The 13,608-nt window shown below is 41.3% G+C and overlaps 1 protein-coding gene across 1 annotated transcript in view; it reads right to left on the reverse strand.

Moving 5' to 3' along the window:
* LOC105920730 (potassium voltage-gated channel subfamily H member 5) overlaps positions 1–13,608 on the reverse strand; it is a 255,178-nt gene that overhangs the window by 218,379 nt on the left and 23,191 nt on the right. The window contains exon 2 of the mRNA XM_036150520.1: positions 2,282–2,405. Coding sequence (XP_036006413.1) covers positions 2,282–2,405 — 124 coding nt within the window. The remainder of the gene's footprint in view (positions 1–2,281; positions 2,406–13,608) is intronic.

Below are 13,608 nucleotides of genomic sequence, written 5' to 3' on the forward strand. Positions count from 1 at the left end.
ATGGTGAGAGAGCGGTGTCTCCACTAGAGCTACACATCTTAAATAAGAGGTAAATTACGAGCCATCGTTAAGTAAAACGCTCATTCCAAACACAATATCAATAGCTGTATTTGTCAAACGAAAGGAACGAAATTAACCGTTCCGGGATTTTTTTGTTCTAACCGGTTCGGGAACGTCAATTTATTGGTGGAACTCATAACCGGAAACGTTATAATTCCGTTTCTGTTCGGAACGAACCGATTAGGGGGAAAAAAATCGGTTCAAAGCCCTGCTATTTACTGATGTTTCCTGACAGCTCCCAGGGGGCATCCAGGTGTCATACCTGCTAACAACATTTACCTTTTCATTGATTGAACCATACGATATAGCAGGGTCCATAATTAGCAGACTCTGATCTGTAAGAAGTCTGTAAAACATTTTTTAACTGCTTGCTGCATGTGGTTTTTGAACAGGCTCCACAAGGACAGATATAAAGTGCAGGGGACCTTCACAGTTTTCAGGGTTGAGTTTGAGAAATGCCTAAAGTTTAGAGATGGGAAGCAACCTGAACATGTTAACAAAGGTGTTTTCGTAACTGTCCAGGCCAATTTCTGAAATGTTTGCAAATACAATATATTAAGTTATTAATGATAGCACAAAGATGTGAACTGTGCTACTTTTTAGCCTGCTAAAAAAGCCAAATGTAGCAATAAGTATCACTTACAGAGAATGCCAGATCTGGAAATTCAGACAGATATTTTGAAAGGAAAGGATCAAAATAAACCGCAACATTCACACAGTTTTTTGTTTTAGTCATGCTGATCATTACGATAAGAGTCTAAATACAGTTTTGAATATCATATCTTTAGTCATTAAAAACTCACTGACACGCCTCAGTTCCATTTTAAGTAATTATTGACCACTCGAGTCAAGAAGGATATAAATAGTTTTTTAATGCTGTTCTTACACGTTCCTACATTATAGTTGATATAAAGAGGAACAGCACCAATCTGTATCAGCTGTGTCAAAGCTTTACAAAAACTGAAAATTAGAAACTCTAATTAGCACATGTATTAAATACAGTTACAAACGACATAAGTTGTGTATAACTACAATATTAAGTTATTTCAATATCCCATATGATTTCATAAATGACAGAGAATGTACAACACAAATAAAAAATGTCTCCTTATTTGCTGCAGAAAGCTACTAATTCTAATACTGTGATGCTACTATAATTAAGTGACAATACAGCTGCACTTCTGTTACAAAGTCATACTCTCATAGAGCAGGTCAGCGGTCAGACATACTCCAGGATTGGATTAAGAGGCTACTGTGTTCCATCCCTTGGACAGCGGCCTGTAACCTCCAGCTTTCAGAGGACTCTTTTATCCTCCTGGTGTCATGTCTCAATGGTGTCACTATCCTCCTCAGAGGGGAGTGTGCCGAAAAATCTCTTTCTCTATTCAGCTTGATCTCTGAGTGAGTTTCTATGGCTGTGGGCAGTCCAAGGCCATCACCTCTGGTGAGATCTTAGAAGAGAGGAATCATCCTTTGGAGTCTCATTTTATAAGGCCCTGAGTGACAGGCGAGTGAGACGCCGTCCTCAAGCTGAGCTGGCCAATGCTCCCCTGGCACTGCTAAATTGGATTCATTTCAGAGAGTCACTGAATGGTGACGCCCCTGCAGCCTTCTTTAAAGCAACAGCCATGTTTATCTGTACCACTGTGACTTTACTGAGCATGATGTGTGGGTGGCTTTTAATTGGTTAAAAGCAAGTCCTCTAAAATGTTCTGGTAGTTGACTGTGCTGACTTTGGACTTCATCAAATATAGTGGATCATAACCAGCAGCTAACATGGCTCTTCAAGTTAAAAACTGACTGTGGAAATGTCATAGGGGTCCTAAAGCAGCTTGGAATGTGAGCCTTTCTGCTCTTCCTTTAGACTCTGGGACCTTTGGCTGCTGTCTCTGGTTCAGGGGTGGTTTAAAATAAGGAATGTGACAAGTGTAGCCTATGTCCTTGATCCGTTCTCACATCTGCTTCTCTGGTTGCCTGCTGTTCAATCTACATAATTTTTTGCAGGATAAATAAAGAAATATGATGGTAACAGAGGTAAATTTTGATTATTTGAGTTTAACTAGGAATATTCTTGTATTAAATATTTACCAGTATTCCTAGGTTCCACTTTAACTAAAACAAGCAGTTGACCAGGAGGGAAATACATCAAATGTAAAACCATGTTTTAACTAACAATGTCTCAGTAAGTCTACAGTAGTGTCTGGTGTTGCTGATTTTTTACCTGCATGTGCTGCTCTTCTGCATGACGTCAGCTCTGTGGAAGCCTGACAGCTTGCAGAATCCGTCATTGCTGTAGACTACAGGCCACTCCACGATCTGGGCATTTCCCAGGAGAAAGCTGGTCTCTAACAGATGAACAAGAAAAGAAGCACATCAGCTGTGGCTAGAGAAAAAGATACAAAATTCTGATCATTTAGTAAATGCAGCCTCTCATAAATAATGGCAGATTGTACATTTTAGTGTATAACCACATTTACTGCTGCAGCAGGAACTTGATGTGTTATGCATGTTCTTATCAGACTCTCAGGTCTCTGGGTAAGTTTATCCCAGCTTTCCCAGCCTTCTTTACAATGCTGCTTCAGTTCGTTGAGCCTCACAAATTCATTAAAAAAAATTTAATGTCCCACCACAGCATTAAACTGATTTTATTTTATTTTGTTTATCTGTTGTAGATTAACTGTTGTCTTTGCTCTGTTAATCGCTTGTTTAGGCCAAGCGTCAGCGGGCATCTGCCTTCACATTTGACTCAGAAGTATGTTGGTAACCAGAAAAATTAATTGTCCACTCAATGACATCCCAAATCATCACTCCTCTACCAGCATGCCTGACAGCTGGTATGAGATCCTTGAGCTAATATTTCTTTAATATTTTTCCAGAATTATTGCAATTTATTCTGAGTTGTATTTAAAAACTTACGTTATGCATACATATTTTAATTTGAGAGAAAAACCCTGTCCTTTGTTCCAATCAAACTATACTTGTTCGGTGTTGTTTTAGCTATCCTTTCAGGAACTTTAGGCTTTAACCTACTAACTGAGGCTGTCATGGTCTAACATGTAGGTATCTTGTAATGTCATTGTGTGTGCCACGTTCTTTTTCCTGCTTAAAAAAACTTGACAGAAATGTGACGTGGTTGAAAGCCAATGTAAATGAATAGAACAAATAAAGCGTAAGCCTAACACGTAATGAAGAGTTAAATTGTGACAATACTACGTTTCTCCCTGTGGACCAATGTGTATATTACACGTTTTCAGTGAGACTGGGTTGCCCAAGGACACAATGACTGAGCAGTGGGTCGTAACCAGCAACCCACTGGTTACAGGCAAAACTCCTAGTTCTTGGGGCACTGTCGGATTAATATTTGGGAAGTTTCTTCCAAATAATGCGAGAATTGGACTTGCGTGACATTTCTTTGGCAGACTGAAGCTCTCTTTGCAGCAACTGAGCTTCTCTCCTTGAAGTCAGTAGCTATAGTGTGAGGTCTACCTCACTGGGACATTCAGTGTGTAACAACAGCTGGTTCAATTCAGTTTCTGTGTGGTAGTTAAAAACGATATTTGCTGACCCAGAAATTGTAGCTGGTTGGTCCCTTGGACCAGTTTATTTTTTTAATTTATTTTTTTAATTAAGCTGCTGCACTTTTAGCTTCAGCCGTATTAAGATAGCATTGCCGTTTTCATCTGCTAGATCAGGGGTCTGCAACCTGCAGTTCTAGAGCCGCAAGTGGCTCTGCAGCTCTTTTAATATATTAAACAATGAACTAGTGCCCTGTTTCTTTATTTCATCTTTTTTTTCTGTGCCCCCCATGAAACATAATTGGCCCACCCTCCCTCCCTCAGTAAACTTGTTCTTGAACCCCCACTGGGTAGTTGTTTACAAAGTGCACAGAAGCACTCATGACAAAAGCTAATAAAAACTATCCAAAAATACTAACATTAAGTACACCAAGTACAAATACTAACTTTATTGCTACTTGGTTTCTCTTTCCCACATTGGTCTCAAGAGACCAGTTTTGACAAGTTTACATTTTACAATCAACTATAAATTTTATGATTTTCTGCAAACAGCAGACACATCAACTGAACAATGTGAACTGTGAGTACTGATTTTTTTTTTTGTTATAACACAAGCTTTCTCTGCATTTACAAAAAAAAATTTTTTTAAATATAGTGGGTGAACATATTGTTGCATGAATGCCATTAAAATGAGTTCTTACTTTACATAGGAAATATTTATACATTTTCTAAAATGCTAAATGGCAGCTTCAGCTAACAGAGTCCCTTTCTTTAAGATGTTTTTTCTTCTCCATTTTTGCAAAATGTCTTTCTGGACTGGTATTATCCGAGCCTGAGAGTGTTGCATATTGGCAGCAACATTGATTTTGATAAGCTTTTATTTTTGAACAAATTTGTCAAATTTTATTTTTATAGTTAATCTGTTTCTAGCTTCTTTTTTTATTAATTCTGAATTGTTTCAGAACTATCCATACTTTGTATGGTGCCTCAACGCACTTGCCTCGCTTCTCTCCCCTTCCTTCCTCCATTATCAAAGACCCCTCTTGTACCCTGCATGAACTAATCCACCTCCTGCTCTCCGGTTTGAGGTAAAGGAGTGTGAGATGCAGGACAACCTGATTTAAAAACTCTTTCTTTCCCACAGCCATCAGACTGTTAAATAATTGAACCCCTCCCCCTTTAATGACGTTTCTTATCGGGACACATTATTTTACTGCGCTACCTTAACTGAATACTTGAATTTATCCGCTCAATTGCAGAATACCGTTCTGACTGACTGAATGTTGCACAAAAGCAGTTAAAGTAGCAAACTGATGCTCCCTAACCCTAACCCTTCATCTCTGAAAATTGCTTCTGTTATTCCTATTCTTAAAAAGCCTGGTGCAGATCCCACTTACATTGATAACCTCCGTCCAACATCAAACCTTCCTTTTATATCAAAAATTTCTTAGAAAGTTGTTGCCTCCCAGCTCCACTCACACTTGAATAACCATAATTTGTATGAACAAATTCAGTCAGGTTTCTGCCCTTACCATATAAACAGCTTTGTTAAAGATCTGATTTAGCTGATCCCTCTGAACAGGTTAGCATCCATTGGCATAAGTCATATTTCCTTTATCTCATATCTTCCTGGTTGCACTCAGTTCGTCCAATTTAAATCCCACTCTTCAAGTTTGTTTCCCATGTCTGTGTATCTGCCTCAAGGTTCCATATTTGGGCCCCTTCTATTAATTATTTACATGCTCCCTCTTGGCCACATATTCCACAAATACCATCTACATTTTCATTGTTACGCAAACACCCAGCTCTACATTTCCTCCAAACCTAATACTTCCCTTCCACCTACCTCCCTTTCGGTCTTATGAAGATTATAACATGGTTCTCCTCTATTTTTCTTCATCTTAACTGTAATAAAAACAAGGTTTTTATTGGCACAGCTTCTACTTTAAACAAACTCCACAATTTCTCCCTTAATATGAATAATTCCCCCATTCATCCTTCCCCTTATGTAAAGAGTCTGGGTGTCATACTTGAAAGTAGGCTCTCATTTCAATCTCCTCTTAATTATATCACCAGGTCTGCTTACATTTACTAATGTAAGATTAACCGCGTTTGTCCCTTCATTACTTCTCATGCTGCTGCCATCCGTGTCCATAGCCATATTACCTCGACCGATTACTGCAATCCTCTTCGTTTTGGTCTCCCCAATAAATCCATCCATAAACTCCAACTCCTTCAGAGATCTACAGCTTGGGACATAACTTTTACTCCCTAAAGAGAACAAACTACCACAGTTCTTCAACAGCTTCATTGGTTGTCAATAGAAGCTAGAACAAACAAAAATTTTAATCCTCACATTTAAGTGCATCCATATCCTTGCCCCTCCTTATCTGTGTGACCTGCTTCACATCGCCACTACTTCCACTCTCACATCTTTGTCTGCAACTCATCCTATTGTTCCTTTTGCCCATATCATCCCCATGGGGATCAGAACTTTCAGTTGCTTGGTTTCTGACTTGCAAATTATATTATTGTTATTCATTTTTCTCTGTAAGGTGAGCATGGGTTATGTATGGTATTATTATTACTATTACTCCCACCCGATGCATCTCTCCCTGAGCATATCTGGAGTTAGACAGACTCCAGCCCCTCTCCAGGAGATTGGTTCAAGATGTGCATAGAGGTGAGTTCAACTATTTCTAGCTGATACTGCTCAACCTTAAACAACAGTTCCAGCTCCCGCTAATGAGGTGACATGCCACATACCTAAAGCCGGGCGTACACTGTACGAGTTTTTCAGTCGTGGTACTTATATACATCTCAAACTGTGCGAGGGAACCGCGGGGTTTAAAAGTTCACCGCTCACGATCTGTGCGGCGCGACGCTCGGACCAGACCGGACTGCTCACACTGTACGTCGTGTCCCCTCTGGGACCGCTCGCTGTGGTGGCAGGTGACAGGGACCCAGAGCAGGGGTTCGAGCCCAGCTCTGGCGAAGCCCGCAGGAGGCACCGGGCGTCAGGGGAACGGAGGGGAGAGAGGAGGGAAGAGACGCACCGGCGGCCGCGCGGCACGGCAGGTCGCCCGGCCCGCCCCCCCAACAAGCGGAGGAGTGCCGAAACAGGCGGCCAGCGCGTTGCGGACCTCGGAGGAGTGCCGAAACAGGCGGCCAGCGCGTTGCGGACCGCGGAGGAGTGCCGAAACAGGCGGCCAGCGCGTTGCGGACCGCGGAGGAGTGCCGAAACAGGCGGCCAGCGCGTTGCGGACCGCGGAGGAGTGCCGAAACAGGCGGCCAGCGCGTTGCGGACCGCGGAGGAGTGCCGAAACAGGCGGCCAGCGCGTTGCGGACCGCGGAGGAGTGCCGAAACAGGCGGCCAGCGCGTTGCGGACCGCGGAGGAGTGCCGAAACAGGCAGCCAGCGCGTTGCGGACCGCGGAGGAGTGCCGAAACAGGCGGCCAGCGCGTTGCGCGGACCTGACGGCTCGCCCTCCCCAACACCGGCCGGAGGTTGCTTCAGGGACGCCCGCTTCCCTCCCTCCGCTGGCGGGGACGGAGAGGAGGGGAGGGCGCCCCCTCATAGCTCTGCTTGAACAGCAGGATGCGCTCACAAAAACCTCACGACAGCCGACTGAATTTCAAACATGTTTGATTTTCACCGATCGTCCGATTCCTGATCTGGAGGTAGTCGTGAGAAGCCAGTCCCCCCTCCTCCCCCCCTCTACGATCAAGCTGAAATTCGGCCGATTCAAAAAATGCTCGCACGACTGAAGAATCGGCCCGAAAAGGGGAAAAACTCGTACAGTGTACGCCCGGCTTAAAGCCAGTTCATGCCACCACTGATAAGCACACCAAGGCCCCCACCCTTGTCTCCACCAAACCAACATTGCACCTGTTCCCAATCTTCCTCTCTGCAAGTTGTGGGCTCACATAGAGGGGGCACGCTGTATCTTCTTCGGGCCCAGGTACCAAAGCTTGACCACCAGGCGCTTGCTAATGAGCCCCACCTCCCAGGCCAGGAGGGTCCCTCTACACCATGCAAGGTTATCCTTATAGTGTGTTCAGCCATGTCAAGGTTTCAGCCATGTCAAGGTAAGTGTTTTTGTTAGATAATTTTTTTTAAGCACCAGTAACTGATACCAAAGATGGTATATAGTAGGGTAAACCTCTTGTATCTACGACAGTTAAGTAGTAAACCTCCCAAACAATATAAGCTAACACTAGCCGTTATTAGCTTGACCGTCGCAGACAGACCAATTGGTTACTGTTAAACAATGACAAAACCTAGGTGTTAGGTGTATGTTATTTTATTACATTCTAAATAAAATAACATACACCTAACACCTAAAAATTGTGTATTTTATGCGTTTTTGATTTTAGAATGTAATTATTATTATGAGATATTTTCTATGCTGAGCTTGTTTAAGCTCATAGATCTAGGAGCTTCTTAAACAAGCTTAGTCTGGAGCTTTTTTTGTCATAATAAATGAAGTCATCATTGGGAAACGATATTCACATTATCTATATCTGAAGTAAGTAATTAGGTCTCTACCAAGCCGGAAAATTCTAATTTAACCTCAAGTGTTCAAAACAACACTCTATACATTCCCACAAATTTGCTAAACAAACATGGAGCCAAAATTAATGCTTAACTTAAAAAAAATCTATCTATGAATGATATATATAAAAGCTTAAAATATAAATGTTTTCACTTTCTTTTTCTTATGACAAATCAACAAGACTCCAATAGACTAATCCTAGAATCTTCATTGTGACACTTTAAATAACACAGAAATGAAAAATGGGCCACATGGCATTTCAGATTATGTATATTTGAAGGCCACAGTGTGACCTTTTCTAATGCTTACTTTCTGTAAGAAGGTGTTGTGCAATGAACAGTGAAAGTACCAAAAGGTGAATATGAGAATATTTCACTGCTATGTTCACAAAATGCTTTATTTATAGAAGAAAAGGTTGTAATAATAACCTTCAAAATAACTACAATCATCTTTGTGTGGAAGACAAAATCAAATTCCAGGGACCAGATCAGAGACACAGATGAGGGCAAAAGCTAACTACTGACTTAGAATACTTATTGTCACTTCATATTTGCTACAAATATCTGTCAACAGTAGTCTACATGAAACTGGTTTGAAAAAGCTGTTGTTGTCTGGCACCTTTTGGAAAAGCGCAGACCTCTATCTTACCAATACAAGATGCCCATTCACATTGTAAGTTTGCTGACTGCAGTGATGCCTTTTAAAGCAGTGCTTTATAGGTTCAGCACAAGACCAACCAAAAAAAAAAGCCTCCAGTAATTAGTTGACCCATCAGCGTTATATAAGAACAGAGGTCTGTTACACGAAGCAGTGTTAACAAACTCAGATTCAAATCCTTGACTCTCAATTGATCTAGTCTGTGGTTGGAAACTCTGAGTAAGTTCACTCGGAATCAAGTGCGTGCGTAACCACTATAAAAAGCCATCAACTATAAAAAGCCATCATCAATGGAGCCCTGATTCGACGACTCACCGTGACAACAGGCGGAGGAGTCCACCTATTTCACACCACTGGAACTAGAGATTTTAATGCAAGCACACGGTGAATCGGAGCATGTTTTTAAAAGAAAGAGCAACAGCGCTACAGCTGCAAAGGAGATGGAGATGGCATGGGAGAAGATTGCTGCTCGAGATAATGCGTAAGTTTATATGCAGTCCTTTGTAACCACGAAAAGATTCCAGGGCAAAACTGGTTTTCTGCTTGAATGGTAGTGTATTAATCTATTCCATTTAGGTGCAATCCCATGGGGGAGAAGTGCACATGGCAGCAGGTGAAGATGAAGAATAAAAACGTTCAAACAGGTAAGACTTGTGAATAATCTCATGGGGTAGCTCCTCATTTTGATTCTGTTTTGTTGTTTTAGTGGCTGTTTGGCTGTGCAGTTGTTTTTTATAATGCTGCTATTACACACATCAATGTGCTGTCACCGATATCAACTTCTGTTAAATAAAGTATCTTAATTAAACTAACACAGACTTTTTCTCAGCCAACAGAAAGAAGGCAGATGCCCCTGAAATGGGTGGTGGTCCACCACCTCCACCACTAACGGAGGCAGAGAAGCTGGCCTTAAGCCAAAATGTAGGAAGGCCAGCTGCTGAGGGAATCCATGGAGGGAGCTCATCCTGCAAGCCCACCTTCTAAGACACGAGTAATGTTGGATGCCTCAGTCTATATAGAGTCATGGAAAGAAATATTAGACTACTTTGTTTCCCAGTTTCTTGTTCATTATAATCTCTAAGTTTTTTTAAAGGTACATTTGTTTGGACAAATTTGATCACAAAAATAGCTCATTAGAATTTTTTGTGATAATTTTTTTAAGATTGACATATGCGTGTTACAAAAACAGTTCACAAGAATATTCATACTCGTACATATCCCTGTATTATAATATCTAGCCATTTTCCATGGTTTCCTTGATAATAACCAAAATTGCTTAAGTTTTGCCATCAATAGCTGTGGGTGTCGCACAGTACTGCTCAAAACAGCGTTTAGGTGGTTTTTATTTTCTGTCATGTTTTAGTCACATGATACACACAGGAGCTACGAATTCATGAACCAACAACCAACAAAAAAAGACATTAACATGATACAGAAGAAATGTCTGTATCTACTTGTATCCCATGTCTGTATCTACTTGTTTTTAGCATATTCATACAAGTATTTATTTTCCTTCCATGCCCCTTTTATTCTTTTGTCCTAACAGATGTATGTGATGGATTGTGAGGTAAAATGGTAGCACTTAAAAAGTTAACTATCTGGATATGACAGAACATCTACACGCGGTCTGATAACCCTCTCGCAACGAATATTTAATTCTCTGCAAATTAATGCTGCTCCTTCATCAATTGGATCCTCGTCAGAAGGACATGCCATGTTTGTGTTTTTGACACCTAACATGTCTAATGGACCTACTGACTGAACTTTCTACGGTTCGCACAGAACATACGCAGGATCTATAAGGAGTGTAAATTAAAGATCATTCCTGTCGCTAAAAGCATAGTCTGAGCCGGATTAACCATATGGGCTACTGGGCAATTGCCCAGGGGCCCACAGTCTCTAAAGGGCCCAGGGCAGTGAGGGCACAAGCTCAAAATATCTGGTTATCTCCCGCTTCATGTTAAACTGTCTGCCCGGAGCCCTTGCGCTGCACACACAGATGGCGCTGAAAGAGACGGTGAGAAACGCTGCCTGTGACTGTAAACGTGAGTTGAGAGACCCTCTTCTCATTGGTTAGTCCATTCATGAGGCGGGTCAAAGGTGACGGCAATCAACGTGCAATTAGTGGGTTGTGTGACGTCAAGCTCCACAACGCAGCTCTGAAAATTCAGACATGGTGAAGCTAAGTGGGAGCGCAAAACAAAATGAATAACATCAGAAATGCTGAAAATGTAAAATATGTACTAAAAACTTCCCTTAAAGTTGCTGACTGTTTTGTGAAGTCGGCGTCCGTGGTCTGAAAGTGATTGCTTATTTAGCTTTGTGAAAATGAAGGCCATTTACTCTCAATGTAGTGGGTCCATTTTACCCGATTATACTGATGCTGCTGTGTTTTGCTGTGGCGTCTCTGCATCTGGAGCACACCAGATGTCGCTGTGAAGCTCTGTGTTCGTAATAATCAGTGGAAATTTCCTCTGAAATATGTACGTAACCCAGAATACTGACAAACTCAGTAGACTAAATCCTAGAAATTGTGGCCCACCAACGTTTGCTTAAATGACGAACATCGGAAATCACTGTGCGCCTACCCGACATGCTCTCAGTAAACAGCCGCAGGGTACAAATAATAATGGTGGGTTCTTTTTGCCTCAGAGGTTGGAGCTCACGAGTCGCATATTATGTCATGGCAGCCTTTTTAAGTTCCACTTTCACTTCATCGGATAGTAGGAAAAACATGGACGCCTGCAATGTTGTTAAAACAGTAACAATAACGCTGTTCTAGGCAATATTATGTGCAAATAAACTTAGCTGAAATATCTCGTCTGATGAACACTGAAAGGTAGCACCTGTACGACTGACTAAATGTTACATAAATAATAGACAGCTGCTAAAACAGTCAAAATATGAGGTTTTACTCAATGTTGCTGTGAGTAGCAGCCATCATGAATGCCGACGTCAGGTACCATCCTGCTGTACCGACTTTCCGACTCGTAATACCGACTTTAAGGACTGGTCCAGATAAATGTTCCGACCCAGAGGTCGAGAATCCCGACGGCCGAGGACAAATGGAATGCAGTATAAGGTCCCAAGCTCGGGTCGTCCAATCAGATCTAGTGTTGGTTGTCCTTGCTGTCTCATTAAAGGATCGATGTGAATCTTTCCTGTTCAATGAATGAACCATATGAGTGAGCCATAATTTGTAATTTTATGTATAAAAATGTAATTACATTTAGCCTTTATTAAATGGCATTTCCAATGTGGTGGTTTATGCTAAATTATCTGTTTAATTTAAAATTGATCTAAGTCAGATTGTATTAATCAAAGACAAATAGGTGCTAATAGGTGTTGAGTTTTTGTGCCCCACTTAACTTATCATGCCAGAGACACCACTGGTGTTTGGTGTTCATAGCATCATATGTGAGTGTCCATGACAGGAGCATATGTAGTGCATTTGTAGTTCTATGAGCATTTATTTCATGGATCAAAATGCACTTGATGAAAGAATTTGAAGCATTGAGTATATTTACGCCTTATTACATTAATGTATTCTGTATTTTGTCAGATTATGGTGATCTTGGGGATGTGATGAAGGGGCCCTTGAATATTGTTGCCCAGGGTACAACGAAGTGTTAATCTGGCCCTGTTCATAGTTAGTAGATTTTGCAGCAAATATAAAAAGAAAATCTGGAACATAAAATGTTTTTGTAACACCAATATCGTTTACAAAGTTTAAGATATCTTGCTTTCAACTAAGTTAATGTTTTAGCTGATCATAAAAAGAAAACTTATCTGTTCTGAGTCTGATGGCGAGAGTCTCCTGATGAGTTTCATCTTCCAGCTGGATGGACCACATGGCCAGGACAACACATTGGCTCTCTGATTGTGCTGGCATACAGCTAAAAAAACAGATGGCTGTCTGGATAACCATCAGCTCATGCTGCCCAGAGGTTGTTGTATTTTGCTGGGTTTTTACTCCTACTACAGCCAACTTTGTCGCAGAGTTATTGGGTAAACGACACCTCACACACCCCAACATGGATAACATTGGGATTTTGAAGACGTGAGAAATGGCAGACAGGTTAATCCTCCAACAATGGAGCTATCTCTGCAGACTATTTAGCTTCCACCCACAACATCACGTGAGTGACCTTGATAAATTCCTATCCAAGCATCTCAGGTTTCCCCTTTTCCAGCTTGAAAATATTTATCAACTGACCCCCGCAAGAGGTTTCAGCTACATTATGTTTAGCATTTATAGAGTAATGTGTCTGAAAGAACTTCCACTTTTTCTTTATGAACTCAGGATCATCATGAATTACATTGCTAATATGTACTGTTATGCAGCGCTGTCCTTGTAAAAAAATGGAGGGCATTAACAGTTGTGGCGCCAGACGCTTCTGGGGCTAACCCGCTACAGCAGGTCCGCAGGCCCCTTCTGACCCGTGGGTGACTGCAATCCAGCCCGCAAATTGCTTCTTTGTAAAAAATAAATAAATAACTGAATGAATCCATAACATAAACATACCAGGCCAACCCTTTATTTGTATATTGTTCACTTACTAACTTCTAGAAGGTAATTATAAATTTTCTTTCATTCTTGTCTTAAGCAGTTCACTTTCAAGGCTGTCTTACAGCCGGCACAAGGACTGGCATTTACATTATTTTGCTATGAAGTAAACTACTTCATGCAGCAAGTCATGCTTTGCACTTTTATTACAAAGAGGCCTCACAAGGCAAGTTTATTTACATGCACAAACAGAGGGTGTCACTAAACAGAAAACACTTCCCTCATGATGCAGAACTGTCTCTATCAGACCCCCA

This window comes from Fundulus heteroclitus, chromosome 19 (assembly GCF_011125445.2).
Source record: "Fundulus heteroclitus isolate FHET01 chromosome 19, MU-UCD_Fhet_4.1, whole genome shotgun sequence".
In the NCBI taxonomy this organism is placed as follows: Eukaryota; Metazoa; Chordata; class Actinopteri; order Cyprinodontiformes; family Fundulidae; genus Fundulus; species Fundulus heteroclitus.